Below are 26,455 nucleotides of genomic sequence, written 5' to 3' on the forward strand. Positions count from 1 at the left end.
TTCTTTTGAAGGGGGCGTGTAAAGCCAGGGAGGAGGGCGGAGCCAAGAATACACCCCCCCCCTATAATGCGCAGCCTGAAAATCGGAATGGGTGGAATTTAGGGTGGGGCGACTTCCTATTTCGATTTTAAAGCAATTTTGGCCTCCTCCGGCCGCCGTAAAAGGGGTTGGGCTTGGTGTTCTCCCGCCAATTTAAACCTGAGGGCCAGAACCTGAAGAGATTAGGGACAGTTGTGGGTGGCAGGAAGATAAGTTTGAGTCTTCTACTTTAGTTTCTTCAGTTGCAGGTGAGGAGGGGGAAACGCGCTGCTATAGAGACCTGGGGTTGGGTTCAGGTCGAAGTAACAGCGGCCTCAGCTCAGTTCGGGTGTTTTCCCGTCAAGGCGCTGGCGGGAGAGAGTTTGAAGTCGATTCTTGCCGGTCTGTTGTCTAGCTGGGAGCGTTTGTGCATGGGGGCCTAACTGACACTTTCATTTAGTTTAATTCGCTAATTGGTTCTCCACCCACCAGCTCAACCGATTTCAAATCGTTAATCAAATCATGTCACTCGTCTCCTTAGTGTCTTTTCCCTGTAGGTAGTACCGAGCATAAAAAAACCAATCTTGAAGTCAAGGATTCATTTAGCTTCTGCATTGTTCTGTTTTTTTGTGGCCCGGCAGCCCCCCCCCCCCAACTCGTTCCAGCCTCCGAACCTTTGCATTCGGCCTGCATCTCTGTTCTCCCCGAGCTTTGGAGAGTTGGCTTCTTGCTCTTGGGATCTCAGCTCTGATGTCCTCTCTTTCCTTACCTAACAGGTTCTTCTTATACGACCCCCCCTCACCACCTGAGCATCGTTTAGTTCAAAACCTTTGGCACTGTTTGTAATCGTGCACTTATTTATTTTTGTAGGGAGGCAGTATAACAGTTAATAGGCGTGAATTTGAATCTTGTCTAACTACATCATTTACTCGCTTTAGGTGACCTTGGCCATTTATTTAATCCCTGGCTTGTGTCTCTGCTGTAAAATGGGTTGTTGTGCAGATTAAATGAGTAAGGCATTCAAAGCTATCTTGCGTACTCAATACACGTTAACTATTTTATTTGTCCTTCATAGATGAATATAAACTTCATAATGATAAAGGCCTTTTCTGTCTTCCGGGCTGTATTCTGGTGCCTAGAACAGTCCCTGACACAAAGTAGGCATCAATAAACATTTGTTGAATGAGTGACTATGACAGCCCTGGAAGGTTGATAATATTTCTCTATTTTTTTCAGGTGTGTAACACAGCGATCCATAAAAGTATTCACCCCAACCTGTCCTTCCTGTCTTAATCTCCTTCCAACTCCCACCCAAACACCAGCCACTAGAACTATTGTCTGTTCTAACATGCTTTGTTTTGTACCCTTGCTCACACTCTTCATAAGAACTCTTTTCCTGTATTTAAAAACCTCCTATGACCATAGCCTAAATGTTACCTGCTTCCACCGATGAAAATAATAAATTACCTAACACTTAATATTGAGTGCTTGCAATGAGCCAGACATTGTTGCATGAGTTAAAATACTCATTTTTAAACTCATAATCTTTGTAGGTGAAACTATGTTCCTATTACATAGAATTAAGGAACGGAAGGATTACGTTGCTTGCTCAAGGACAACTGGTTGTAAATGAAAAAGCATCTTCCCTGTGCTGTATGTTCCATAAAACTTAAAACATATTTCTGCTAGCACTTATCAAAATAGTTGTGATTATTTGGTTGCTATTCTCCACCAGTGACTGATCCAGGGATTGTTTTTCATCTTAGTATTCTATTCCCACTTACCGCAAACATAAAATGAGTTACAGAAGTCTTTGCTGTTGAGATGTTCAAGTGACTCTCCTAGGGTTACAGGTATACTCTTTGGTTCAGTCAGAAACCTGATTCAATTTTTTCCCCTCTTCCCCTTTCATTTTCATTTACTGTATAATACTGGAACCGTTAATGGACTTTTTTTAAAGTTCATCTTGGAACCTTAACCATCCTAAGATATCCCAGATAGTCTGACTTTAGAGCTTCCACTATTTATTGCTGTACTGCTTAAAGGTTTCTTTCAAATGAAAACTTGTTATAATTTCAAGCTAGGCACACAAAATACTAGAAGCTCTAGGATACATTGTTGAGATCAGATTTGTCTATGTTCCTAGACAGTACCTTGTTCTCTGATGATAATCAGAGCTCCAGTTTCATTTATCATATTGGTCTGAAGTATCTAGTGACTACAGAAATAACAGAAAAGTCTTGATTGGTGTGTGTGTATACACACACGCACACACACACACATATTAAACCTTTTCATTTCCCAAGGAACTGTATTCTATATAACAATATAATTTGTTCTCTAATTTTACATGTTGTCACAGGGAAAGTAGTGGTTTCTGGCTCAGGAAGACAATCTCAGAAACATGTGGAATGATATTGAGCTGTTGACCAGTGATGATACAGGAAGCGGGTACCTAAGTGTTGGTTCAAGAAAAGAACACGGAACTGCTTTATATCAAGTTGATTTGCTAGCAAAGATCTCCTCTGAAAAGGTAATGATTATGATGCTGACTGTTTTCATTTACAACACTTTTGCTGAGTGCTTAGTAAACCCAGTAGTCACATGGTAAATGTTCTGTAAATGCATGTAGCACTTTATCAGGGAATCAAGGTTCAGTCTCAGATTACTGGAAATTTCCATCTGTATTTTCCCTTCATTGTCTTAAGATCACTATATACAAAACTGAACATTTCATAGCTCTTCTTCTATTTGGATAAATAGAATGTAAATAAAGCAAAACAAAGAATACCCACCACCAGCTTAGGAAATAAAACATTACCGATAGATTTGAAGCCCCTGGGGTCCCTTCCTGATCCCACGCTTCCCCATACTTCACCCCTGAGTTAAGCATTCTGCTGAGGTTAACAGGTGACCTTTCCATGCATTTCTTTCCACATATGAATTTTCTTCTTTTAATAATACTTCTGCCATTTTCAGTCCAGGTTTACAACCTTATTTTTGCATCCTGTAGAAAATATTACAGTTAGTTTTTTTATCTTAGATTTTCTTTTTCAGTAATTTGCTTCTGATAAAGTAATTTTTGTAAACAAAGGGTTTTTTGGTAAAGAAAGTGCATCTGATTCTTATTCATTATAGCCCAGGATCCCTTCACTTCCCTTAGTAGGTCAATACAATATTTAATCCTCTAATTAAGATAAAAGGTTTAAATGAAAAGAAGAAACAAACTATTAGAGACAAGATTGTATCTTCTAGGGCTTGAAAGGAAAGGCCTCTTCTGGGAACCTTATTCATAAAGGACCTCAAATGTAGGCTTTTGGCTTTTTTTTTTTTTTCAAGCGAGGATCTATATGTATTCAAAGAAACTGGCTGATAGGATTTAGAAAAAAATAGATCATTCTTTACACAACTTGCATATTGTTGTTGAACTATCCTGCCTTTAGTAGACTATGAATCACAGAATTTGTAAATGTTAATTATGAGTAGTACAAATAAATTATTTTCTTTGGTACTGTTTATTTGTTAAAAGCAAAAATTTTAATTTAAAGTATACTAAAAGTCCTGTAATGAGAAAGTGGCATCTGTATTTTACTATTATCAGAAGCCTCAAAATATGGAAGTGGCCCAGGCCTCTCTTGAGCTCTGAGCATTCCTGTTGAAAAATAATAGTATGTGTGTATTGAGCTTCAAATTCAGCTAGGAACTAAAATTCCATCTGTATTAGCTTGAAGTATCGCTCATCACTCATAGCAAATGCTATGTTCAAAATCCTATGCTAAACACTTAGAATATAAGGTAAATTATTATCCCATCTTTTTGGGATCTTTCCTTAAAGTGAAACAGAATGCCAGCAATAAAAACTGCTGAGTTGTGCAAGTCAGTATATGCTAAATATCAAATGAATGGTACAGACAGTAAATGCAGTAGAAATTCAGAGGAAGGAGAGCTCATTGTGGGTGGGGACAGTTTAAGGAACATTTCATGAAGAAATTAGCATTTAACTTGGGCCTTAAGAAAAAGGGAAAATGGAGACACAACTTACCAAAATTTGTGAAGTGCAACAAAAGCAGTGCATACAGGAAAATTTATAACACTGAATGTATATGTTAGAAAAGAAGAAAGATCTAAAATCAATAATCTTAGTTTCTTGCTTAGGAAACTAGAAAAGTAAGAGCAAATGAAATCCATAGTAAACAGAAAAAAGAATTAGAGAACAGAAATCAGTGAAATTGAAAACAGGAAATCAATGAAACCAAGAACTGTTTCTTTGAAAAGATCAATGAAATCCGTAAGTCTTTAGGCTAATTAAGGAAAACAGAGAACACAAATTACTAATATCAGAAATGAAAGGGGGACATCACTACAGACCCTATGGATATTAAAAGGATAATCAAGGAATACTAAGAGCAACACTCTGCCCACAAATTTGATGACTTAATGAAATGGACCACATACTTGAAAGACATAATCTTCTAAAACTCACACAAGAAGAAATAGACATTCTGAATAGGCCTCTTTCTGAGAAATTGTATGAGTAATTAATAACCTTCCAAAACAGAAAGAACCAACCCAGATGGGTTCACTGGTGAATTCTACCAAACATGTAGGCAAGAAATTATACCAATTTTCTACAATCACTTTCGGAAGATAGAAGCAGAGGGAATACTTCCTAACTAATTCTATAAGCCCAGCATTACCCTAATAGCTAAACCAGGCAAAGACATTGCAAGAAAAGAAAACTACAGGCCAAGATTTTTCATGAACAGAAATGCAAAAGTCCTCAACAAAATATTCTCAAATTGAATCCAATATATGAAGAGAGTTATATACTACAACCAAGTAGGACTTATCCCAGGTACGCAAGGTTGCTTAAACATTTGAAAATTGGGTGATGAATGTGTAACCTTATTGTGGTAATCATTTCACAATATATATGTATATTAAATGATCACATTGTACACCTTAAACTTAAACAATGCTATTTGCAAATTATATCTCAGGAAAGCTGGAAAAAAAAATCAATGTAATCCTTTACATCAACAGATTAAAGAAAAGTCACATAATCATATCAATAAATGGAAAAAAGCATTTGAAAAAATCTAACAATCATGATAAAAACTCTCAGTAAACTAGAAATAGAAGGACGCTTACTCAATTTGATAAAGAATATCTACAAAAAACCTATAACGTTATCCTTAATGGGAAGAAACTAGAAATTTTCCCAGTAAGATCAGAACATGGCAAGGATATCCCTCTTACTACTTCTTTTCAACATCATACTGGAAGTCCCAGCTAATTCAATAGGACAAGAAAAGGAAATAAGAGGCATACAGACTGAGAAGAAAGAAATAAAACTTTGTTTGCACATGTCTTGATTGTCTACATAGAAAATCTGAAGTAGTTGACAAAAAAACTCCTGCAACTGAAACAATTATAGCAAGGTTACAGAAATATAAGGTTTATATGCAAAAGTCAGCTGCTTTCCTACATACCAGCAATGAACAAATGGAATTAGAAATTAAAAACACAATGCAAAATAATCTTTGTGACCTTGGATTAGGCAAAGCCTTCTTACATGTGATGCCATAAGCACAAGTGACAAAAGAAAAAAATAAATTGGACTTCATCAGAATTAAAAGCTGTGCTTCAAAAGACAAGTTCAAAAAGTGAAAACTCACAGAATGGGAGGAAATATTTGTAGATAGTTACCTGACAAATAACTCATATCCAAAAAAAATACAAAGAACTTCCAACTTAATTATAAAAAGACAAATAACTTGGTTAAAAAATGGGCCAAACACCCTAACACACACCGCCCTAAAGAAGATATACGGATAACAAGCATATGAAAAGACGCTTCACATCTTATCATCAAGGAGGTTCAATTTAAAACCACCATGAGGGGCACCTGGCTGGCTCATTTGGAGGAGCATGCAACTCTTGATCGTGGGGTTGTGAGTTTGAGCCCTACACTGGGTGTAGAGATTACTAAAAAAGTAAAAATAAAACAATCACGAGATACCACTGCACACCTATCAGAATGGCCAATATCAACAACACTGACAACACCCAATGCTGATAAAGATGTGGAGCAACAGGAACTCTTATTCAGGGCTGGTGGAAATGCAAAATGGTACAGCCACTTTGGAAGACAGTGGGACAGTTTCTCCCAAAATGAAACATACCTATACAATACCAACAAAGCAGTTGCACTCCACGGTATATGCCCAAAGGAGCTGAAACTTAAATCTACACAAAAACCTGCATATAGATGTTTATAGCAGCTTGATTTAAATTGGCATAACTTGGATGGGGGCGCCTGGGTAGCACAATCGTTAGGCGTCTGCCTTCAGCTCAGGGCGTGATCCCGGCGTTGTGGGATCGAGCCCCACATCGGGCTCCTCCGCTATGAGCCTGCTTCTTCCTCTCCTACTCCTCCTGCTTGTGTTCCCTCTCTCGCTGGCTGTCTCTATCTCTGTCAAATAAATAAATAAAATCTTTACAAAAAAATAAATAAAATTGGCATAACTTGGAATCAACCAAGATATCCTTCAGTAGGTGAATGTATAAACTGGTATATCCAGACAATAAAATATTATTCAGCCCTGAAAAGAGCTATGAAGCCATGGGAAGACGTGGAGGAAACTTAAATGTCTATTATTAAGCGAGAGAAGTCAATCTAAAGCTACATACTGTATCATTCCAACGATATGACACTCTGGAAAAGGTAAAACTATGGACAGAGTGATAAGAGCAACGGTTGTCAGGGATTAGAGCTTGAGGGGAGGAGAGACCAGTAGACACAGCCCAGGATTTTTAGGGCAATGAAATTACTCTGTATGATATAATAATGACAGAGAACTGTCATTATACATGTGTTCAGATTCACAGAGTGTACAATAGAAAGAGTGAACTATCAACTATGGACTCCGGGTGGTGATGTGTCAGTGTAGCAAGTGTACCATCTGGTGGGGGATGTTGATAGTGGGGAAGGCTGTGCATGTCTGGAGGCTGGGAATATGTGGGAACTCTCTGCACCTTCCTCTCAATTCCGCTGTGAACCTAAAACTGCTCTTAAAAAATAACGTCTTAAGAAGAGGAGAGAGAGCTGTCCAAGCAGAGAGAACTGTATGGGTACATCCCAGGATGGTATAGCATAGTTCCTTCTCTGTAGTGGTTTGGTATAAAACTTCTCATTATTAGAGGAAGCAAGTTAAAAAAAGCATAAGAGGCATCAGAATGTGGTGGCATTTTCAAGAATTTCACCTGGAGAAGGTGACTGTTTAAACAGGCACAAAATGAACTGATTGGATTAAAACCTAGCCAGGGAAGAATAAGAACAGTTAACATTTATTGAGCATGTATTATATGTAGGGCTATCTTCTAAGCCTTTGCATGAATTCATTCATTTAATCCTCATAAAAGCCAGCTTTATAGGTATTACTATTATTATTCCTGTTTTGCAGGAGAGTCAGTTGAGGCATTTGCCCAAGATTACTCAGCTAGTAAGTCACCAAGCATTGTCAACCACTAAACTGTCCAACCGCTAAACTGTCCAGATACATTTCTGGGGTGCCTGGGTGGCTTAGTCAGTTAAGTGGCTGCCTTCCGCTCAGGTCATGATCCCAGAGTCCTAGGACTGAGCCCTGCCTTGGGTTCCTTGCTAAGCGGGGAGCCTGCTTCTCTCTCTCCCTCTGCCTGCCATTCCCCCTGCTTGTGCTCGTGCTCTCTCTCTCTCCGGCAAATAAATAAATAAATAAATAAATAAATAAATAAATAAAATCTTTAAAAAAAAAAAAAAAGATATATTTGCATGTAAGCTCCAATTACCAGAAGCTGAAAACTGGGGTCTCATAATTGGCTTGCATAGTATTTTTTAAAATGTTGACTTGGCTGCCAATATTGAAAACTCAGAACATTTCACATAAAGATCCAGTTTTCTTGGTAAATGGGGCATGGCCATGCCAGGGTTGCATTTCCACCGGCGTTTAATCTGTTTCTGCTCTCTTTACTATCTTTGGGGGTGTGAACCCTCCAGTTTACATCCCACCCCTGGCCCCCGTCATATCTCAGACACTGAGGCTTTGTGCCAGACTTGGCTCATTCATTGATTTTGATGCCTGCCTGCTCCTACAGGCATAGGATCCACCCTTAGGAAAAAAAGACTTGCACCTGAGAATCCCTTGTCCTTTCCTAGCAATCTTGGACTGTTTCCCCATTTTGGGTTCTGAATGGATTCACGTTATACCATAGAAAGAAAAACTTGACTAATTAGAGATATGGACTAAAGAAAAAAGTTAACTTTTAAATGTGGATGCTTGGGACTCTGATGATACTCTCAGTAAGTATGTTAAACGTGTATAAAAACATTTTATTTTAGTCCTGCTTTTCCCTCCCACAGGCCTCATTAAATCCAAAGATACAAGCATGCAGCTTAAGTAATGGGTTTATTATTGTAGTGGACCAATCAGTGATACTGCTTGACAGTGTTTGTAGAGTGCTTCAACTACATCTTATATTTGGTAAGTCTAATGTAATACAATAAAATTAATTGGAAGTCAGGTGTAGCTCGCTACAATTTCGACTGTATTGCCTTTTCTTTACTCCATTGTTTCTAACACTTGAAATTGGACTAATTTTAAAAAGTTAATCTCAAGTGCCTTTTTTGTGCTGAGTACTAGATGCAAGGGATCCTGAGATGAACCCTTCTCTCAATAAATCTAAGGGGTACATGTACGTGTAAATACATCTATAGCAACAATTAACTTTACTTGCATGGTTTCTTTAAATTAGAATATTGTGGAATCCTATTGAGCCCAATTTTGTTCAAGTTCCTGAATCATACATAATTTTAATATCAACTGATATTTGAATACTTTTAGAATATATGTAGCCCTGTAGGGGCACCTGGGTGGTTCATTCAGTTAAACATTTGACTTCAACTGAGGTCATGATCCTAGGGTCCTGGATCAAGCCGCGCATCCCATCGCATCGGGCTCCCTGCTCAGCCAGGGGTCTGCTTCTCCCTCTGCCCCTCCCCCACTGTTTGTACTCTCCCTCTCAAATAAATAAATAAAATCTTTATATATAGGCGTATAAAAAGCTTTTTATTTTTATTTATGAGAGAGAGAGAAAACGTGAGTGGGGGAAGGGACAGAGGGAGAGAGAATCTCAAGCAGACTCCTGGCTGAGCACAGAGCGGGACCCAGGGCTCCATCCCAGGACCCTGAGATTACAACCCGAGCCGAAATCAAGAGTTGGATGCTTAACCGACTAAGCCACCCGGGGGCCCCTATAAAAAGCTTTTTAAAAACTAATGAATTATTTCATTGAATTAAAAGGCTTTAATGATGCAAATATGTATGTAAGAGTAAATTAAGGGACAAAGCAGTGATTGTGCTGGAAAATAGGTGAAAACATTGTGAACGTTTTTTCTTAAATTTTGAGAGATGGTTGAAGTGTTTAAGAACTTAGACAACAGAAAAGGAATCAGGAGGTATGCATGTGAGAAGGCAATCTTGATTGCAATATGGAGGGAAGGAACTCCTATTTTGTAGAATCTTAATGTATCTACCCTGAACGGTCTACAAGATTCACAATTTCACCATGAAATAGTGGGCTGTGTTAATGTGTAATACATTTATGGAAAGTCTTTGTTTATATCTCACCTTATGCAAAAGGGCTATCCTGAGCACTCCAGTTGGCCCTGCATTGTGCATGGCTCTTCCAAGCTATCTTCCCCCGCTCTACTTTTTCTTTTTTCCAGAGAATTTACCACCTTTTTACAAGTCATATAATTTCTTATGCCCTAATTGTTTATCATCTATTTCTGCCTTGAAATTTGAGCTCCATGAAGGTGGGACTCTTTTGTTACTATTCTCAGATACATGCAAAAGGCCTGGAGCATTGCTTAGCATGTAGTAAGTGCTCAGTAAATATTTGTTGACTGAATAAGAGTAACATTCTTTATTACTTTAATCAGCCCTGAAAAGAGCTTTTGGACCTTTTGGACATATTTAAGAGAAGCTTAAATAGTTGACTTTTTAAAAAAATATTTTATTTATTTATTTATTTATTTATTTGACAGAGGGAGAGGCAGCGAGAGAGGGAACACAAGCAGGGGGAGTGGGAGAGGGAGAAGCAGTCTTCCCGCTGAGCACGGAGCCCGATGGCGGGGCTCGATGCCAGAACACCAGAACGCCGGGATCATGACCTGAGCCAAAGGCAGACACTTAACGACTGAGCCACCCAGGCACCCCAATAGTTGACTTTTAATGACAAAATTTGTACTTTTTTTAATATTAAAAATAAGTATTTTCGATGGAAGCTTGTAACTTTGATTTGAAATTTTCAGATACCGAAGTGGATGTAGTTGGCCTCTGTCAAGAAGGAAAGTTTCTTTTGGTTGGAGAGAGAAGTGGCAACTTACATCTTATTCATGTAACATCAAAGCAAACATTACTCACTAACGTAAGACCCTGTTATGTTTTTCATTTTTGTCACTTAAATTTGAAATTATCTCTTAGACAACTAAAACCATAACCATTCCTTAATTTGTTTTTAATTAAAAGAATAATGTTCCTTACATTAAATTTTAGAATCATACCTTTGAAACTTATGCAGGAAATGCAAAATTGAAAAATTAAGCTTTGATTCTATTCCTAGTATGCTTGTCCAATATAGTTTTTCATTTTAAAACTAAAATGTTTGGAATTATAGGTAGAATTATTGCTAATGACAATTGATAGTACTAGACTTTAAAGAATATAATTCTTGATTGTATTTTTCTGGGTTTAATCTTATTATTTGAAATGAATTTGCAATTAGGCTTTTGTTCCGAAAGCTAATGATGAAAATCAGTGTACTTACCGGAATCTTATTATTGAGAAAGATGGTTCAAGTGAAGGTAAGTTTCTTGAATTTTTTTTCAATGTCCTCTGATTAATATCCAATTAAAAAAAAACAGATTTGTAGTTAACAAATTATATGAATTCATTTTTATGCCTCCTATACAATGTTAATTTTTTTAGTGATTCAAATAATATTATGATAAGAAATAAGCTTTTGTATTTTAGCTCTATTCAGGGGTTTAGATGTACTTTCCCTGAACATAATGTTCTAAATTCATATTTATAGTTTTGAGAGTTTTATAGATTACCAAGGAGACAATATATTCTTTTTTTTTTTTTTTTAAGATTTTATTTATTTATTTGACAGAGAGAGACAGCCAGCGAGAGAGGGAACACAAGCAGGGGGAGCGGGAGAGGAAGAAGCAGGCTTCTCAGCAGAGCAGGGAGCCCGATGCGGGGCTGTGTCCCAGGGCTCTGGGATCACGCCCTGAGCCGAAGGCAGACGCTTAATGACTGAGCCACCCAGGCGCCCCAGAGACAATATATTCTTTTAAAATGTTTTTGTAGGGGCGCCTGGGTGGCTCAGTCAGTTAAGCGCCTGCCTTTGGCTCAGGTCATGATCCCAGGGTCCAGGCTTAGCAGGGAGCCTGCTTTCCCCTCCGCCCTCTGCCTGCTGCTTCCCCTGCTTGGGCGTGCACTCGTGCTCTCTTTAATAAATAAATAAAATCTTTAAAAAAAATAAATAAAATGGTTTTTGTAGGTTTCAGCATATGTATCATATTTTTAGTTCAACAAATGTTAACTGGACCTTAATTTATTTCAGTATATCTGAGATTTTTTTTTTCCTGGGAAGTGAAGTTTGATTTATAAAAACTTCAAAGAAGCTAGCATTATTTTGTAAATAACTTACCAATTCTTTTTAAATAAGCTTTATCTGTATCATTACCATATTATTTGATGATTAGATTTTAAATGAGCAAATTGACATATTTTTAAGGTAGGTCCAAACTCTTGAATTTTTTAAAGATTTATTTATTTATTTGAGAGAGAAAGAGTACTCATGGAGGGTGGGCAGAGGGAGAGGGTGAGACAGTCTCAAGCAGACTCCACACTGAGCATGGAGCCCAACACAGGGCTCGATCTCATGACCCTGAGATCATGACCTGAACCGAAACAAGAGTCAGGTGCTTAACTGGACACTTAACCGACTGTACCATCCAGGTGCCCCCAGACATTTAAATTTTATATCCATGCACCTGTTAGAGAAACTGGCTTGATTTTATTTCAATAGGTACCTATTATATGCTGCTGCTTACAAACAGTGGATTTTTTTGTATTACAAACCTTCAACTTGCAAAAATTCAACAAGGTAAGTAATGGATTTTTTAAATTATTATTGATTTGCAGCAATATTTCTTATTAGTTTTTTGGGTTAAATTTTAAATATTCTCTTTAAGAATATTATTTTAGTTTAATTAGATTCTGTAATACCAGATATACTTTTAAGTATTCTTATATTGCTTATTTGTCACTATTAGGGCTGCAACAGAATCTGAAGAAATGTACATTGTTTACAGTCTTCAAAGAGTTTATAGCTTAGTCGGGGAGACAAGACATACACTAGAATAGTAATAAATGCTTTTTGATGGAATGAATGAACCTGGAAACTGAAATGACTGTATAAACATGTTAACAATACAGGCAATAATCCATAGTATTTGCTCAGTGAGTGGTACGGACCATACATCCCTCTGCGCTGGGAAAGGTTGAGGAATTGGTTCGGGGCATGTGTTCAACAAATATTTTTTCATAGTCTTTGTGCCAAGAATGTACAAAGTCCTGGGGATACCACAAGACATAGTTCTTCATAGTTTAACAAAGGAATCAGACAAGTAAAAGAGCTCTTCCAAAATGTGTGCAAAGTGATGAAGACTTTACAGGTAAGACTTCAGAGCTTGAATAGGAGAGTTGGAGCAGGGAGAAGACCCCCTTAAGAGGGAGAAATGTGGTAAGGTAAAGTATGCAGAGTCACTCCAGGGACTAAGACGCAACCTGGCTGATGCCCTGACTATGCCATGTTGTCACAATTTATATCAGTGGTCAAGGGCAAAACTGAAAAGTCTCCAGTGCTTCACACTAGAAGAATAGTGTATATAATCTCACCTTGACACACAAGGGTGACTTGCATATATTTTATAGGTTAATACTATAACTTTAGTTTGCTCTCCCCTTTCACGCAGCAATTGAGAATGTAGACTTCAATACAGCAAAAAAGGTAAGAAAACAAAACCACATTGTCCTCCTGAAACTTATTTTTAATGCGAGTTTAGGAGAGTGTTTCTGGATATTGTCTAGTGGTTGATATTTTGGGAATTTGCTTAATATAACATTTTAGTAACATTGACATTTAAAAATGCATTTATTGGGGCTGGCTCCTTCAGTGGAGCATACGACTTTTTTTTTTTTTTTTTTTTTAAGATTTTATTTATTTATTTATTTGACAGAGAGAGAGACAGCGACAGAGAGAGCACAAGCAGGGGGAGTGGGAGAGGGAGAAGCAGGCTTCTCGCTGAGCAGGGAGCCCGATGCAGGGCTGGTCCCAGGACTCTGGGATCATGACCTGAGCCAAAGGCAGACGCTTAATGACTGAACCACCCAGGTGCCCCAAGGAGCATGCAACTCTTGATCTCAGGGTTGTGAGTTTGAGCCCCATGTTGAGTGTAGAGATTATTTAAAAATAAAATCATTAAAAAAAAAGATGTATTTAAAAATGAATAAATAAAATAAAAATGCATTTATAACAGATTGATTTAAACTCATTTTTTATCAATCTTTCCAAGGAGTTTGGACTATGGAGCATATATTTAACATTCTTATTTTTTTTAATTTTGCAGTTACAAGGACAAATCAAGTCTGGTTTTATTTCTACTGAAAATTATCATACTCTTGGTTGTCTGAACCTTGTGGCTAGAGATTTAGCAAGTGAAATTCCCGTGATAATTGGGGTAATTATTTCTATAAAATTTTATTTTCTTCTGAAGTGTTTCTTCATTAGCACATAGTTTCGGTTAAATTACGAATTAATATGTAATGTATAACAGAAACAAATTATAAAATTTAGGTCATAAAATTAACTCAATAAGTACACGTAAGTTTCTATGCTGGAAAACATACTGCCTCTTTATTTTCACTAATTTCTACCTGAAACGTAGCATTTCTTTCAATTATAAATCCAGGCAAAAACAATAAAAATCTAATTATATTCAAGGAGTACCTTCTAATTCAAGGAATAGGCAACAATTCAATATAATTACAGCATTTGCAACATTTTTACCTGCCAGATTTATATTTTATATTAAGAAGCAGTCACATTTCTCTGTGTATCCAGTTCAGTATTCCATTAGGGTTTCAAATGATTTAAAATTAATATTTTTGAATTTTTTTCAAAAATATGTGGCTACTTAAATGAAGATACTTAACCAAAAACTATATCTCATCCTACTGGAGGAGGTCTTAGAGTTTACCCCATGTCTTTGGAGTGAGTTGCATGAATGTGCCCACTCCTTGTTAAAAATTCATAAGCTAACAGTGAACAGCCAAGTTTGCTGTTCTTTCCATTCTGTTCTGTTGAAAGCAGACTAAGAGAGGAACTGGAAGGTAAAAGCTAGTTGGGCTTGAATACATAAGTATATTTTGAAAGTAGTAACGTGTACGACTTCGGTGTTTCTACTTCGAAGAGACTTTAGATCTAAGAGCCAAATTTTCAACTGATGTGCTGTTTCACCTCTGTAGGGAACCGGTAACTGTGCATTCTCAAAATGGGAACCAGACTCTTCAAAAGAAGGAATGACAGTTAAGAATGTTCTTGATACAGAGATTATTAAAGGTAAAATAAGTTAATGAAACCAGTTGGGGTTATTATGAGTGAGTTTTAATTTTCATGTCAATATGCTAAGTCTGGTGAATGGACCATTTTACCTTACTGCTCTTTGAAACAAGCCAGATTAGTTTGCTAATTGTCCACATACATGACTGTTCTTGACCTATTGCAGTTTTTACTCTTCATTTTGGGAGATTTTACATTTTAGTGGTCATCTAAAAATATATAGAGGCAGGTATGTGAGAATGGGAACTTTTTGTTTAAGGGTAGTAGTTCTGCCTTTCCTTAAATAATGTTAGCTTATTATTTAAGTGTGGCTACCTGTAACACAGAAATGTAATCTTTACACACCTTGCTTTCTCTTTTGTAGGTGCAAAGAAGTTCCAGTTGATAGACAATCTACTTTTTGTTCTCGATACTGATGTATGTTTCTGATATTTCTCCTTCGATGTTTTCATTTGGCATTATGTTGAGCAACAAGAGTTTGTCAAACTTAACATAAGACAAGGACTTTAGTTGGGGTGGATTACTCTCTGGTTGCTGTGCTTTATTTCAGTACACATATCCAAAGATAGATCCTGCAGTGTGAGATCTTGATATGTCATTAAGAAGACGTGTCCGTGAAATGTCTCTTTTTGCAGAATGTGCTGAGCATCTGGGATATTTACACTCTGACTCCCACATGGAACTGGCCCTCTCTTCACATCGAAGAGTTTCTTCTCACCACAGAAGCAGATTCTCCTTCATCAGTCACATGGTACATTATGACCCTAGTAGTGATTTCCCTTCTGTTGTAACCAGGTTTCTTGATCATTCATTATATATTACATTCTCACTATCCCTGTGGACAGACTGACAGTGTTAGGACCATTCCATTGTTGAGAACTCATTGAGAACATACAGGCAGTCCAAACCTCCAAGTGTTTGTGTTAGAGAGTGTCACTCTGGGCCATAAACATGAAGAAATCAGTTTCAGTATCTTCTATGGGAATCAGTTTTAACCTTTCAGAATATTCTTTTGAGGGGCGCCTGGGTGGCTCAGTCGGTTAAGCATCTGCCTTCTGCTCAGGTCATGATCCAAAGGTCCTGGTGTCTGGCTCCCTGCTCAGCAGGGAGTCTGCTTGTCCCTCTCCCTCTGCTGCTCCCCCCGCTTGTGCTTGCTCTCTCTGTGTCAAATGAATAGATAAAATCTTAAAAATATGTATATATTCCTTTGATTTAGCCTATATCTAGCAATTGGCAAAACTTATATGATTCACTTAAACTTTCTTTTCTCTTTTAGGCAAGGGATTACAAATCTTAAATTAGTAGCTCTGACAACTACTGATAAGAAGGTATTGGAAAATTTTATTTCACATTTGTCCACATTATGTGTTAGAAATAGTGTTAACTAATACAAAAGTGGTTACATAGTGCCTGTAGCATTTTAACTCTTTGTTGACACAGACTTTACAAATCAGAAATAATCCTGCAGAGTTCTTTTTTTCTTATTTAAAAAAAAAATGGAGGTGCACCTGGGTGGCTCAGTCAGTTAAGTGTCCAACTCTTGATTTCAGCTGAGGTCATAATCTCTGGGTTGTGAGATTGAGCCCCGCATTCAGCACAGTCTGCTTGTCCCTGTCCCTCTGCTCCTCCCCCCACTCATGTGCTCTCTCTCTTTTTCTCTCTCAAATAAATAAATAAATAAAATCTTTTCAAAAAATGGATATAAATCTCAGCTCCCCATTTTAAATGGAGCATCGCAGGATTAAAAATATCCACAAGAAAATGTTCATGAGAGTGACTCATACAGTTAGGAATTATATTCACCTTAAATACAAATTGTAGAATGAACTTCAGGTATATGCTTTTTCATTCAACAGATTTGGAAGGTGGAATAAAGCATAATTTTATATGTAACATTTAAATAAGTAGTCTACTTAGTTATAAAATTGTTTTTTGCATTTAGCCTTATACCAAATGTTTTAATCTAGGCCCTTGATTATGAAGTACTATCTTGTTCTTATAAATTTATATGGCCTAGTAAACTAATTGCTCTTCTGTTTTTCTTAGATGAAAAATCTCATGGTTTATTCATTACCTACGATGGAACTACTGTATTCTTTGGAAGTATCTAGTGTTTCCTCTCTGGTCCAATCCGGAATTAGCACAGTACGTTGATATGTGTTTTGTACTTTATAATAAAACACATTAAGTAAGCTGGGGGGTGCCTGGCTGACTCAGTCAGAAGAGCATTCAACTCTTGATCTTGGGGTTGTGAGTTTGAGCCCCACGCTGGGTGTAGAGAGTACTTAAAGAAATAAAAATCTTTTTTTTTTTTTCCTCTAAAGTTAAGTAACCTACGCATGAGTGGAAACTGGTGTAATACATGGTTGGATCTCAGGTTTACAACTGCATTTATTATTACCAGATATTTTTGTTTTTTTTTTTTGTTTGTTTTTTTTTTTTTTAAAGATTTTATTTATTTATGTGACAGAGAGACAGCCAGAGAGAGAGAACACAGCAGGCGAGTGAGAGAGGAAGAAGCAGGCTCCCAGCAGAGGAGCCTGATGTGGGACTCGATCCCGGAACGCCGGGATCACGCCCTGAGCCGAAGGCAGACGCTTTAACGACTGCGCTACCCAGGCGCCCCAATTACCAGATATTTTTGAATACACTTGCCAGAGACCAGTCTTCATATAAGGAAAAGAAAAGCGTATTAATCAAATAAAACCTGAATCATCTATTTATTCAGTATTCTTGTGTCCCCACAGGAAATATGAATGATAAGTAATTTGGGGGGAAGGTCATTGCTTTTATGGACTTATCTTTTAATTATAATCTTTTTAAAAAACATTTATTACATTTGTTTCATATATTCACACACAGACATGCAGACAGACCACACAGACACATTCTATTTTTCCAAACCATTTGGAATTTACTTGCAGACATCATGGCCTGTTAACCCCTATGTGCTTCAGCAGGTCTCTCCTAAGAATAAGTGCATTCTTCCGTAGCACTATTAAAATTTAACATTAGTACAATACTATTATGAAACATACCATCCAAATCCAGATTTTACCAATGATTCCAGTTACTTTAAAACTTTTTTTTCCCCCTGATCCAGCATCCAATCAAGCATTATGCATGGGGGGCGCCTGGGTGGCACAGTGGTTGGGCGTCTGCCTTCAGCTCAGGGCGTGATCCCGGTGTTATGGGATCGAGCTCCACATCAGGCTCCTCTGCTGTGAGCCTGCTTCTTCCTCTCCCACTCCCCCTGCTTGTGTTCCCTCTCTCGCTGGCTGTCTCTATCTCTGTCAAATAGATAAATAGAATCTTTAAAAAAAAAAAAAAATGCATTATGCATGGAATTTTGTTGTTATGGTCGCATGATAGTCTGCTTTAATCTGTAATAGTTCCCTAGTCTTTTTGTTTTTTTAAGACGTTAACATTTTCTGAATCTTCGCCTGTTTTGTTATAGAATGTCCCTCTATTTGGATTTGTCATAATTAGATGCAAGCTGAGCTTTCTTGGCAAGGATACCACATAGGTAATACTGTATTGAACTGTGTCACATAAAGGGACTCTTGTCCATTTTTCCTATTAGTAGTGATGACAGGTGTGATTACTTGGTTAGGGCAGTTCTGCCAGATTTCTCCATTGTGAGGTACTTCCCCGCCTTTGTAATTGCTAAGTAAATTCTGTGGTGTTATTCTGAGACTCTGGGAATATCCTTTTCACCAGTGGTTTTTTGCAGTGAATTTAGAATCCATTGATGGATAATTCTCACCTAAACTTTAGTAACTATAAAATGAATATTTCTATATTTCAATTTTAAACATTTTTTTTTATTGTTGTAGGATACCATATACCTTTTGGAAGGAATTTGCAAAAATGATTCAAAGTAGGTCATGTTTTGTTTTATCAAACAAGTTGTTAAATAGCAGCTAAGTTACAATTTACTTATTAATATTAATGACAAATACACTTACAGTAAAAACTCTTTTCAGATTATCTGAAGACTCAGTCTCTGTTGTGGTACTCAGGTGTCTTACAGAAGCTTTACCAGAAAACAGGTAACTTCTCATTTTCTTTTAAGCGTTACCCCTTAAGGATAAACTTAAATTCCCTGATTAATAGAATTTTACTGAAATTTCTTTTTCAACTTGTCAGATTGAGTCGGTTACTTCACAAACACAGATTTGCTGAAGCTGAGAGCTTTGCTATTCAGTTTGGACTAGATGTTGAGGTAAATCATTCATGAATTCATTTGTTCATCAAACAAGCTTATTTTCATGTAATGGGGCCTGGGGAGACAGACATGTAAAGTGTAATTGGAATTTAATGATCAAGCCTATAATTAAGATATGACCAAAGTACACTAGGAATTCAAAGGAGAGATTGATGCTTACTGGGGCGGAAAGACTTCACAGAGGAGGTCATATTTATGTCAGATCTTGAGGATGTTCCAGATGGTCTAGGAAGAGGTAGGAATTCTAGGTGCAAGGACAGCGTGAGTAAAGTGAGGGAGGCTTTTGAGGCCTCCAGGAACTCCTGCTGATTAGGTAGGAGTAGAGAATAGGTTATATGCAAAGGAGTAAAAGGAGCAGTAGGGGATCAGAGCCTGGGGAGCCTTGTGTGCCTTGCAGAGGATTTAGGTTGTAATCTGCAGGTGATGGGGAGCTACTATAAGTGTCCTGATTAGATCGTCTCTTTGTAAAGCGGGAGAATTGTTTGGAATGGGGCAGACATAGGGGTGTGAAGACCAGTTGGGAGACTGAACAGCTTTCTGCGTGAGACCTGAGCCAGTGCAGTGAAGTGAAGATGTACGAGAGGGAGGGTCTGACAGAAGACTCTCAGAGGAGGTAGAATCAGTGGGACTAAGAGATCAAACATAGGGAGGGACAAATGTAAGGAATGGCCTGGCAGGACTTTGGCTCAGCATACTCGTGGGATGGGGATGACACTCCCTAAAATGGGAAGTATGTGTGGAAGAGCAGGTAGTGGTAAAAAATGAAGGGTCTGCTTTGTAAAAACTGCATGGAAGGGGTCTTGTGAAATGAGACTATCTGGTAGGAGGATGGAGAGTGATCTGAGCTGAATCTAGAGGTGAGTATCACCAGGGGATGGCTCAGACCATTCTGGGCGAGTGTGCAGAGTAGAGAGAGCTCATCTCAGGATGAGATCCAGGGGCACCAGCATGTAGGATGTGAGGAATAAGGGCTATATGCATATGTGGGAAGAAATAAAGGAAGAAAACAACAAGAACGTATGATTATAGGTAGAAGTCAAGGAAAGAGAAACTTCAGAGTCTAGTGGGAAGTGAAAAGTATAACATTTTAGGGCACCTGGGTGGCTCAGTTGGTTAAGTGTCTACCTTCAGCTCAGGTCGTGATCCAGGGTCCTAGGATCAAGCCCCGAGTAGCACTCCCTGCTCAGCGGGAGTCTGCTTCTCCCTCTGCCCCTCCCCCTGCTTATGCACACTCTCTTTCTCTCTCTCAAAAATAAGTAAATAAAATCTTGAAAAAAATAAAAGCGTAACATTTTTTTAAAACATACAAAACAATTTTGTGTGTTGTTTAGAAAGGTATATGAGTAAAGGGATAGAGAAATTAATGGAATTTTAAGCACCAGAATCAGAATAATGGATACTTCTGGTTGGGACAAGGAGAATGATATATTTGGGAAGAAAGGGGGGTCCTAAGCTATATTGTTAATATTTATTTTTATGTAGGGTAATGAGTACTTGAGTGTTATATGATTACTTTTTTGAACATCTGAAAGTTTCTTAATAACTAATTTTTTTAAAAAGTGAATGGGGGTTCCTGGCTGGCTCAGTTAGTAGAGCCTGTGACTCTTGATCTTGGGGTCATGAGTTCAAGCCTCACATTGAAAATAGAGATTACCTTAAAAATGTAAATAAAATTAAGATTGAAAAGTGAATGGAGTAAAAATCAGAATCAGTGAAAGCAGTTTTCAGGGAGTAGAGAAATATGAGTAGAGAAACTATGCTTTCTTATCATTTTTAGCTTTCAGAATTACAGAGTCCTTGTCGAAGTTGGCATTTTGTATATAAAAAAGGAACTTAAAGTTTTGGGTTTTTCTTTTTCTTTTCTTTGTTTCTTTCCTTGTTGCTTTGTTTCTTTGTTTGTTTCTTTCCTTGTTTCTTTCTTTCCAGAGTGTGCATGAGCTGGGGGAGGGGCAGAGAGAGGGGGACCCCAAGCAGGCTCCAAGCATGGAGCCTGACAAGGGGGCTTGGGGCTCGATCTCATAACCCTGAGATGATCTGAGCCCAAACCAAGAGTTGGACACTTGACTGACTGAGCCACCCAAGCGCCCCAGTATTGATTATTTCTAACTCAGGCCGTTTCTAGCTGCTAAAGGAACTTTGACAGACTTAGAAAGCGAGGCATGCACATAATCGTGGTCATCTTTTAAAAACCAGCTCCATCACTTTGGAACTGCATAGTTTCAAGTGCATTACTTACCCTTTCTGGAGTCTCGGTTTTCTTGATGGTATAACGGAAATGTTAGTATTCATCCCATAGGGTTATGGTGAGGTGTAAATGCTTGCTCAGGTTTTTATGAGAATTAAATGAGATAATTACATAAGGCTCTTAGTACCCTGCTTGACACATGTAGTTCAGGACTCAAATGGTCTCCGTAACTCTTAGCAATCCAGATTACCTTTGCATTACCTGAGCGTTACCTGCTTTACTGTTTATTCCTGGACCACATGAGGCTTCCCCTTTTTTCATAACAATCTATTGCCTGCAGCCTAAGAAGTCACACACAGGCATGACTTTGCTTCAAGTTCCTTAATGTGGCATGTTTATATTACAGCTTGTTTATAAGGTGAAATCCAACGATATATTAGAAAGATTAGCCTTGAGTTCTGCAGACACCAGCGAGCAGACCAAATGGCAAAAACTCGTAGATGAAGCTAAGGAAAATCTACGTAAAATCCAGGTATGTTTTCCCTGTCGTGTATGGGAGTATTCAGATTGATGGACTGATCAACATTAGATCGCCTCACTGTGTCTGGCTTTCTGAAACAGGACGACGAATTTGTGGTGAATTACTGCTTGGAGGCTCAGTGGCTAACTTACGAAACAACCCAGGAAATGCTAAATTATGCCAAAACCAGGGTAAGTTTTTATAACGTTTGTACCTGTTAGTTTGTCTCATGCAAAAGAAACCATCTAAAAAAAAAAATGCATTGCGTCTCTATCACAGACATGTTCTGAAGTGCATTTTTTGCTGTAGGTTCCCCTCAGTGAGCTGTCAATACTGTTGCTGGTTATATTCCTTAAAATCAAGGTGTAACAGATGGGCAAAATATTGTGAGCTGTTTTCATAAGATGCATAATTTTTTAAGATATGTCATTTCTTTATCATTCACTGTTTGTCTCAGAATTTAGTGTGATCTGATAATTTGTTTCCTTTCACAGAAAATCCATGTTTCATGAAAAAAACTAATATAGCAGATATTCTAACATTGTTTCTCATTATTCATCTTAGCTTTCGAAAAAAGAAAATAAAACTGTTCCTGTCTATTCTGATGGTTTAAAAGAGGTAATTATATTGTACTTAATTTGAGGGTAAATGTACATTTACAATATGTTTTTCAATTCAAGATAGACCTGTATTTTTTCAAGAGCAACTTATTTTAATACTTATTTCCTTACTGAAAAATGGGAATAATAATAGTACTTACGGGGTTATTTTGAAGTCAGATGGAGTAATTTATATAAACCATTTTGCATAGTGTCTAGTACTGGTTAAGCACACAAGTCAATGTTAACTGTTATGATGACTATCATGGTTTAAACTCTTATTTCAAAGTAAATTTTTGGTATAATCTGGCTGGATTTTACCATAAGGGCATTTATAAATCACCGGGAAAACTAATTAATTTTGAAGGGCACTACAGTCAATGTGCAAATGCCTTCTCTTTTGCAGTTTTATTGCATTGAATGTGATTGGAAATGTTTCCATTATTCCAATTTTTTTTGTTGTATTTATGAGAATTGACCTATAATATGGGGTGAAATAAGCATGTGTGCAAGACTTCTGAAACAGAAAGCCTATTTTTGGTGTTTTAAATTTTAATTTTCTTGGATACGATATTCAGATTATCACGTTATTTCCTTTTAGGTACTAAGGGCTCATGCAAAATTGACTACTTTTTATGGAGCATTTGGGCCAGAAAAATTCAGGTGTGTACATTCCTCGTTTTTCATTTTTAGATTATGAATTGGTTTTGGTTTAGAATATCATAAAAGATAAAGTATTGCTTTGACTGAATGTGTTTCTGGGAATCGAGTGATGGAAAATACTATTTTCTTGCTAGGTTTCAGACACTCTTCTACACTGTATGGGAACTGATAAATTTGAAAGGCAAATTTAAATGCACATATCTTTGCCTTAGCAATTTCACTTCTGGCAGTTGATTCTATTAGATACATTAACATGTGCACCAAGAATATCATTATTTACACATATGAGATACAGTTATCTTAAAGATAATACAAGTTTATTTGCCAAATTAACAATGAAAGGAAGCTTTATTTTTTCCCTTGTAGCTAGTCAATCCCCCTTTCCCTACTAATTGCAGTGTTAGGCTTGCAATCTGACATGTATTTGTCTGTCTCTGGACGTAGTATTCAATTGATTTTATATTATTCATTCACCAGTATCGTATAGTTTTTTTTTAAGATTGTATTTATTTGAGAAAGAGAGCACAAGTTGGAGGGAGGGGCAAAGGGAGAGGGAGAAGTAGGCTCCCACTGAGCAGGGAGACCGATGCGGGGCTCGGTCCCAGGACCCCGAACTCATGACCTGAGTCGAAGGTAGACCCTTTACCAACTGAGCCACCCAGGCACCCACCAGTATCATATAGTTTTAATTAACGTAATTTTAGAATGTCCTGTTATCTGGAAGACTAACCCTGCTATACTTTCCTTACTTTTTAGAATTTAGGGGGCAGTTTTCTCATATTTGTTTTTCTGTATGACATTTAGAATGAGAATCCCCTTACTCAGTTTATTTATTTATTATTTCTTTTAATTTAAATTCAATTAATTAACATATAGTGTATTATTAGTTTCAGAGGCAGAGGTCAGTGAATCGTGTCTGATATAATAAGACTTGTTACATCACATGTCCTCCTTAATGTCCATCACCCAGTTACCCCATCCCTCCATAACCTTCCCCTCCAGCAACCCTCAGTTTGTTTCCTATGATTAAGAGTCTTTTATGGGTTTGTCTCCCTTTCTGATTTTGTCTGGTTTATTTTTCCCTCCCTTCCCCTGTGACCCTCTGTTTTGTTTCTTAAATTCCACACATGACTGAGATCATATAATTGTCTTTCTCTGATGGCATAATACCCTCGGGTTTCATCCGCATCATTGCAAATGGCAAGATTTCATTTCTTTTGATGGCTGAGTAGTATTCCATTGTGTATATATACCACATCATCTGTATCCATTCATCTGTTGAGGGATATCTGGGCTCTTTCCACAGTTTGGCTATTATGGACATTGCTGCTATAAACATTGGGGTGTAGGTGCCCCTTTGGATCACTACATTTGTATCTTTGGGATAGTACCTTACACAGTTTAAAGAAATCTTATTTGGGGGACACCCGAGTGGCCCAGTCAGTTAAGTGTATGACACTTGATCTTGGCTTGGGTTGTGATCTCAGGGTCATGAGATTGGGCCCTGCATCACACTTCTCGCTCAGTGCTGAGTCTGCTTGAGATTCTCTCTCTCCCTCTGCCCCTTACCCCTGTTCGTATGCGTACACTCTCTCTCTAATAAATAAATACAATCTTTTTAAAAAATCCTTTTTTGGGGCGCCTGGGTGGCACAGCGGTTAAGCGTCTGCCTTCAGCTCAGGGCGTGATCCTGGCGTTATGGGATCGAGCCCCACATCAGGCTCCTCCGCTGTGGGCCTGCTTCTTCCTCTCCCACTCCCCCTGCTTGTGTTCCCTCTCTCACTGGCTGTCTCTATCTCTGTCAAATAAATAAATAAAATCTTTTAAAAAAATCCTTTTTTAATTAGATTTAAAATTTTTATTTATTTTTACTTTTTTATTGGGAGTGTGCTGAACTGAAGATCAATTTGGGGAGAACCAGTATCTTTACAGTATTGAATCTTCCTATTTAAGGATGTTACGTATCTACTCATTCTGTCCTTTTTTTATGTTCCTGAGTAATATCTACTCAGTTGTCTTTATATAGATCTTAAATATTTTTCCTACTGTTATAAATGGGACATTTCTCCATCATATTTTTGAAAGGCTATGAAAAGCTATTTTTTTAAGATTACTTTTTAACTGGCTACTTTATTGAAATCCTTTTTTTAAAAAATTTTATTTATTTGAGATAAAGAGAGCGCGTGCACAAGCAGGGGGAGAGGCAGAGGGAGAGGGTAAAGCAGACTCCCGCTGATCAGGGGACCGAACATGGGATCCCAACCGTGGGATCACGACCTGAGCCAAAGGCAGATAATGCTTAACTGATTGAGCCACCCAGATGCCCTTGAATTCCTTTATTATTCATATAATATTTCAGTTGATCTAATTTTTTCCAAGTGTGTAATTATATATTCAAATAATGATAATTTTTCCTCATTTTTCCCCCTTACCTTATCTCATTGACTGATACTTACAGAACTGTATATATCTATAGATATATATACACACACACATGTATGTATATACATATACACATATACAAAAGATTTTATTTTGTTTATTTTAGAGAGAGGGAAGGAGAGGGACTCCCCACTGAGTGCAGAGCCCGGCTCAGGGCTCAATCCTAGGACCCCGAGGTCATGACCTGAGCTGAAATTGAGAGTTGGACACTTAACCAACTGAACCACCCAGGAAACCCTCATTCATTTTAAAAACTTAAAATAATAGGAGCACCTGGGTGGCTCAGTTGGTTAAGTATCTAATTTCAGTTCAGGTCGTGATCTTGGGGTCCTGGGATCGAGCCCTCATAGGGTTCCCTGCTCAGTGGGGAGCCTGCTTGTCCTTCTCCCTCTGCCTCTTCCCCAGCTCTTGCTATCACTTGCTCTCTCTCTCTCAAATAAATAAAATCTTTTTAAAAAAATCTTAGGGGCGCCTGGGTGGCACAGCGGTTAAGCGTCTGCCTTCAGCTCAGGGCGTGATCCCAGCGTTATGGGATCGAGCCCCACATCAGGCTCTTCCGCTATGAGTCTGCTTCTTCCTCTCCCACTCCCCCTGCTTGTGTTCCCTCTCTCTCTGGCTGTCTCTATCTCTGTCGAATAAATAAATAAAATCTTAAAAAAAAAAAAATCTTAAAGTAATTGCTTGTATATGCAGTGATTATCTCAGGAAGGACCTATAAGAAGAGATGCAACTTTCAGGGAGGATAACGGGAGCTCTACAAGTCTGGGATAAGAAGGAAACTACTTTTTACTGTATAATCTTTGGATCCTTTTTTTAACTTTGAAGGGAAAAAAACCCCAAACAAACCACTGGTTAAAATGTCTAATGGTATCCACTTGTAACATTATGACCTTAATTTTTTTTTTTAACTACTAACTTCTTTCCTCTCTGACTTTGCAGTGGTAGTTCTTGGATTGAATTTCTGAATAATGAAGATGACCTTAAGGATATCTTTTTACAGCTAAGAGAAGGAAACCTTGTTTGTGCACAGTACCTTTGGCTTCGACATCGGGTAATCCGTTTTG

At 37.7% G+C, this 26,455-nt stretch overlaps 1 protein-coding gene across 2 annotated transcripts in view; it reads left to right on the forward strand.

Annotated features, from left to right (window-relative positions):
* The first annotated feature begins 174 nt into the window (after positions 1-174).
* The window catches only part of KNTC1 (kinetochore associated 1), a 68,590-nt gene continuing 42,309 nt past the window's right edge, over positions 175-26,455 (forward strand). For both annotated transcript variants that reach the window (XM_026514801.3, XM_057305941.1), the window contains exons 1-21: positions 175-287; positions 2,381-2,551; positions 8,420-8,540; positions 10,373-10,488; positions 10,846-10,924; positions 12,160-12,237; positions 13,109-13,143; positions 13,763-13,873; positions 14,661-14,754; positions 15,119-15,171; positions 15,390-15,505; positions 16,031-16,082; positions 16,801-16,899; positions 18,591-18,634; positions 18,741-18,806; positions 18,904-18,979; positions 21,574-21,699; positions 21,789-21,878; positions 22,252-22,305; positions 22,888-22,949; positions 26,331-26,442. In XM_026514801.3, the coding sequence (XP_026370586.2) occupies positions 2,423-2,551; positions 8,420-8,540; positions 10,373-10,488; positions 10,846-10,924; positions 12,160-12,237; positions 13,109-13,143; positions 13,763-13,873; positions 14,661-14,754; positions 15,119-15,171; positions 15,390-15,505; positions 16,031-16,082; positions 16,801-16,899; positions 18,591-18,634; positions 18,741-18,806; positions 18,904-18,979; positions 21,574-21,699; positions 21,789-21,878; positions 22,252-22,305; positions 22,888-22,949; positions 26,331-26,442 (1,713 nt within the window). In that variant the 5' untranslated portion in view covers positions 175-287; positions 2,381-2,422. The remainder of the gene's footprint in view (positions 288-2,380; positions 2,552-8,419; positions 8,541-10,372; positions 10,489-10,845; positions 10,925-12,159; positions 12,238-13,108; positions 13,144-13,762; positions 13,874-14,660; positions 14,755-15,118; positions 15,172-15,389; positions 15,506-16,030; positions 16,083-16,800; positions 16,900-18,590; positions 18,635-18,740; positions 18,807-18,903; positions 18,980-21,573; positions 21,700-21,788; positions 21,879-22,251; positions 22,306-22,887; positions 22,950-26,330; positions 26,443-26,455) is intronic.

The sequence above is a fragment of the Ursus arctos genome, unplaced genomic scaffold (assembly GCF_023065955.2).
Source record: "Ursus arctos isolate Adak ecotype North America unplaced genomic scaffold, UrsArc2.0 scaffold_34, whole genome shotgun sequence".
Lineage (NCBI taxonomy): Eukaryota > Metazoa > Chordata > Mammalia > Carnivora > Ursidae > Ursus > Ursus arctos.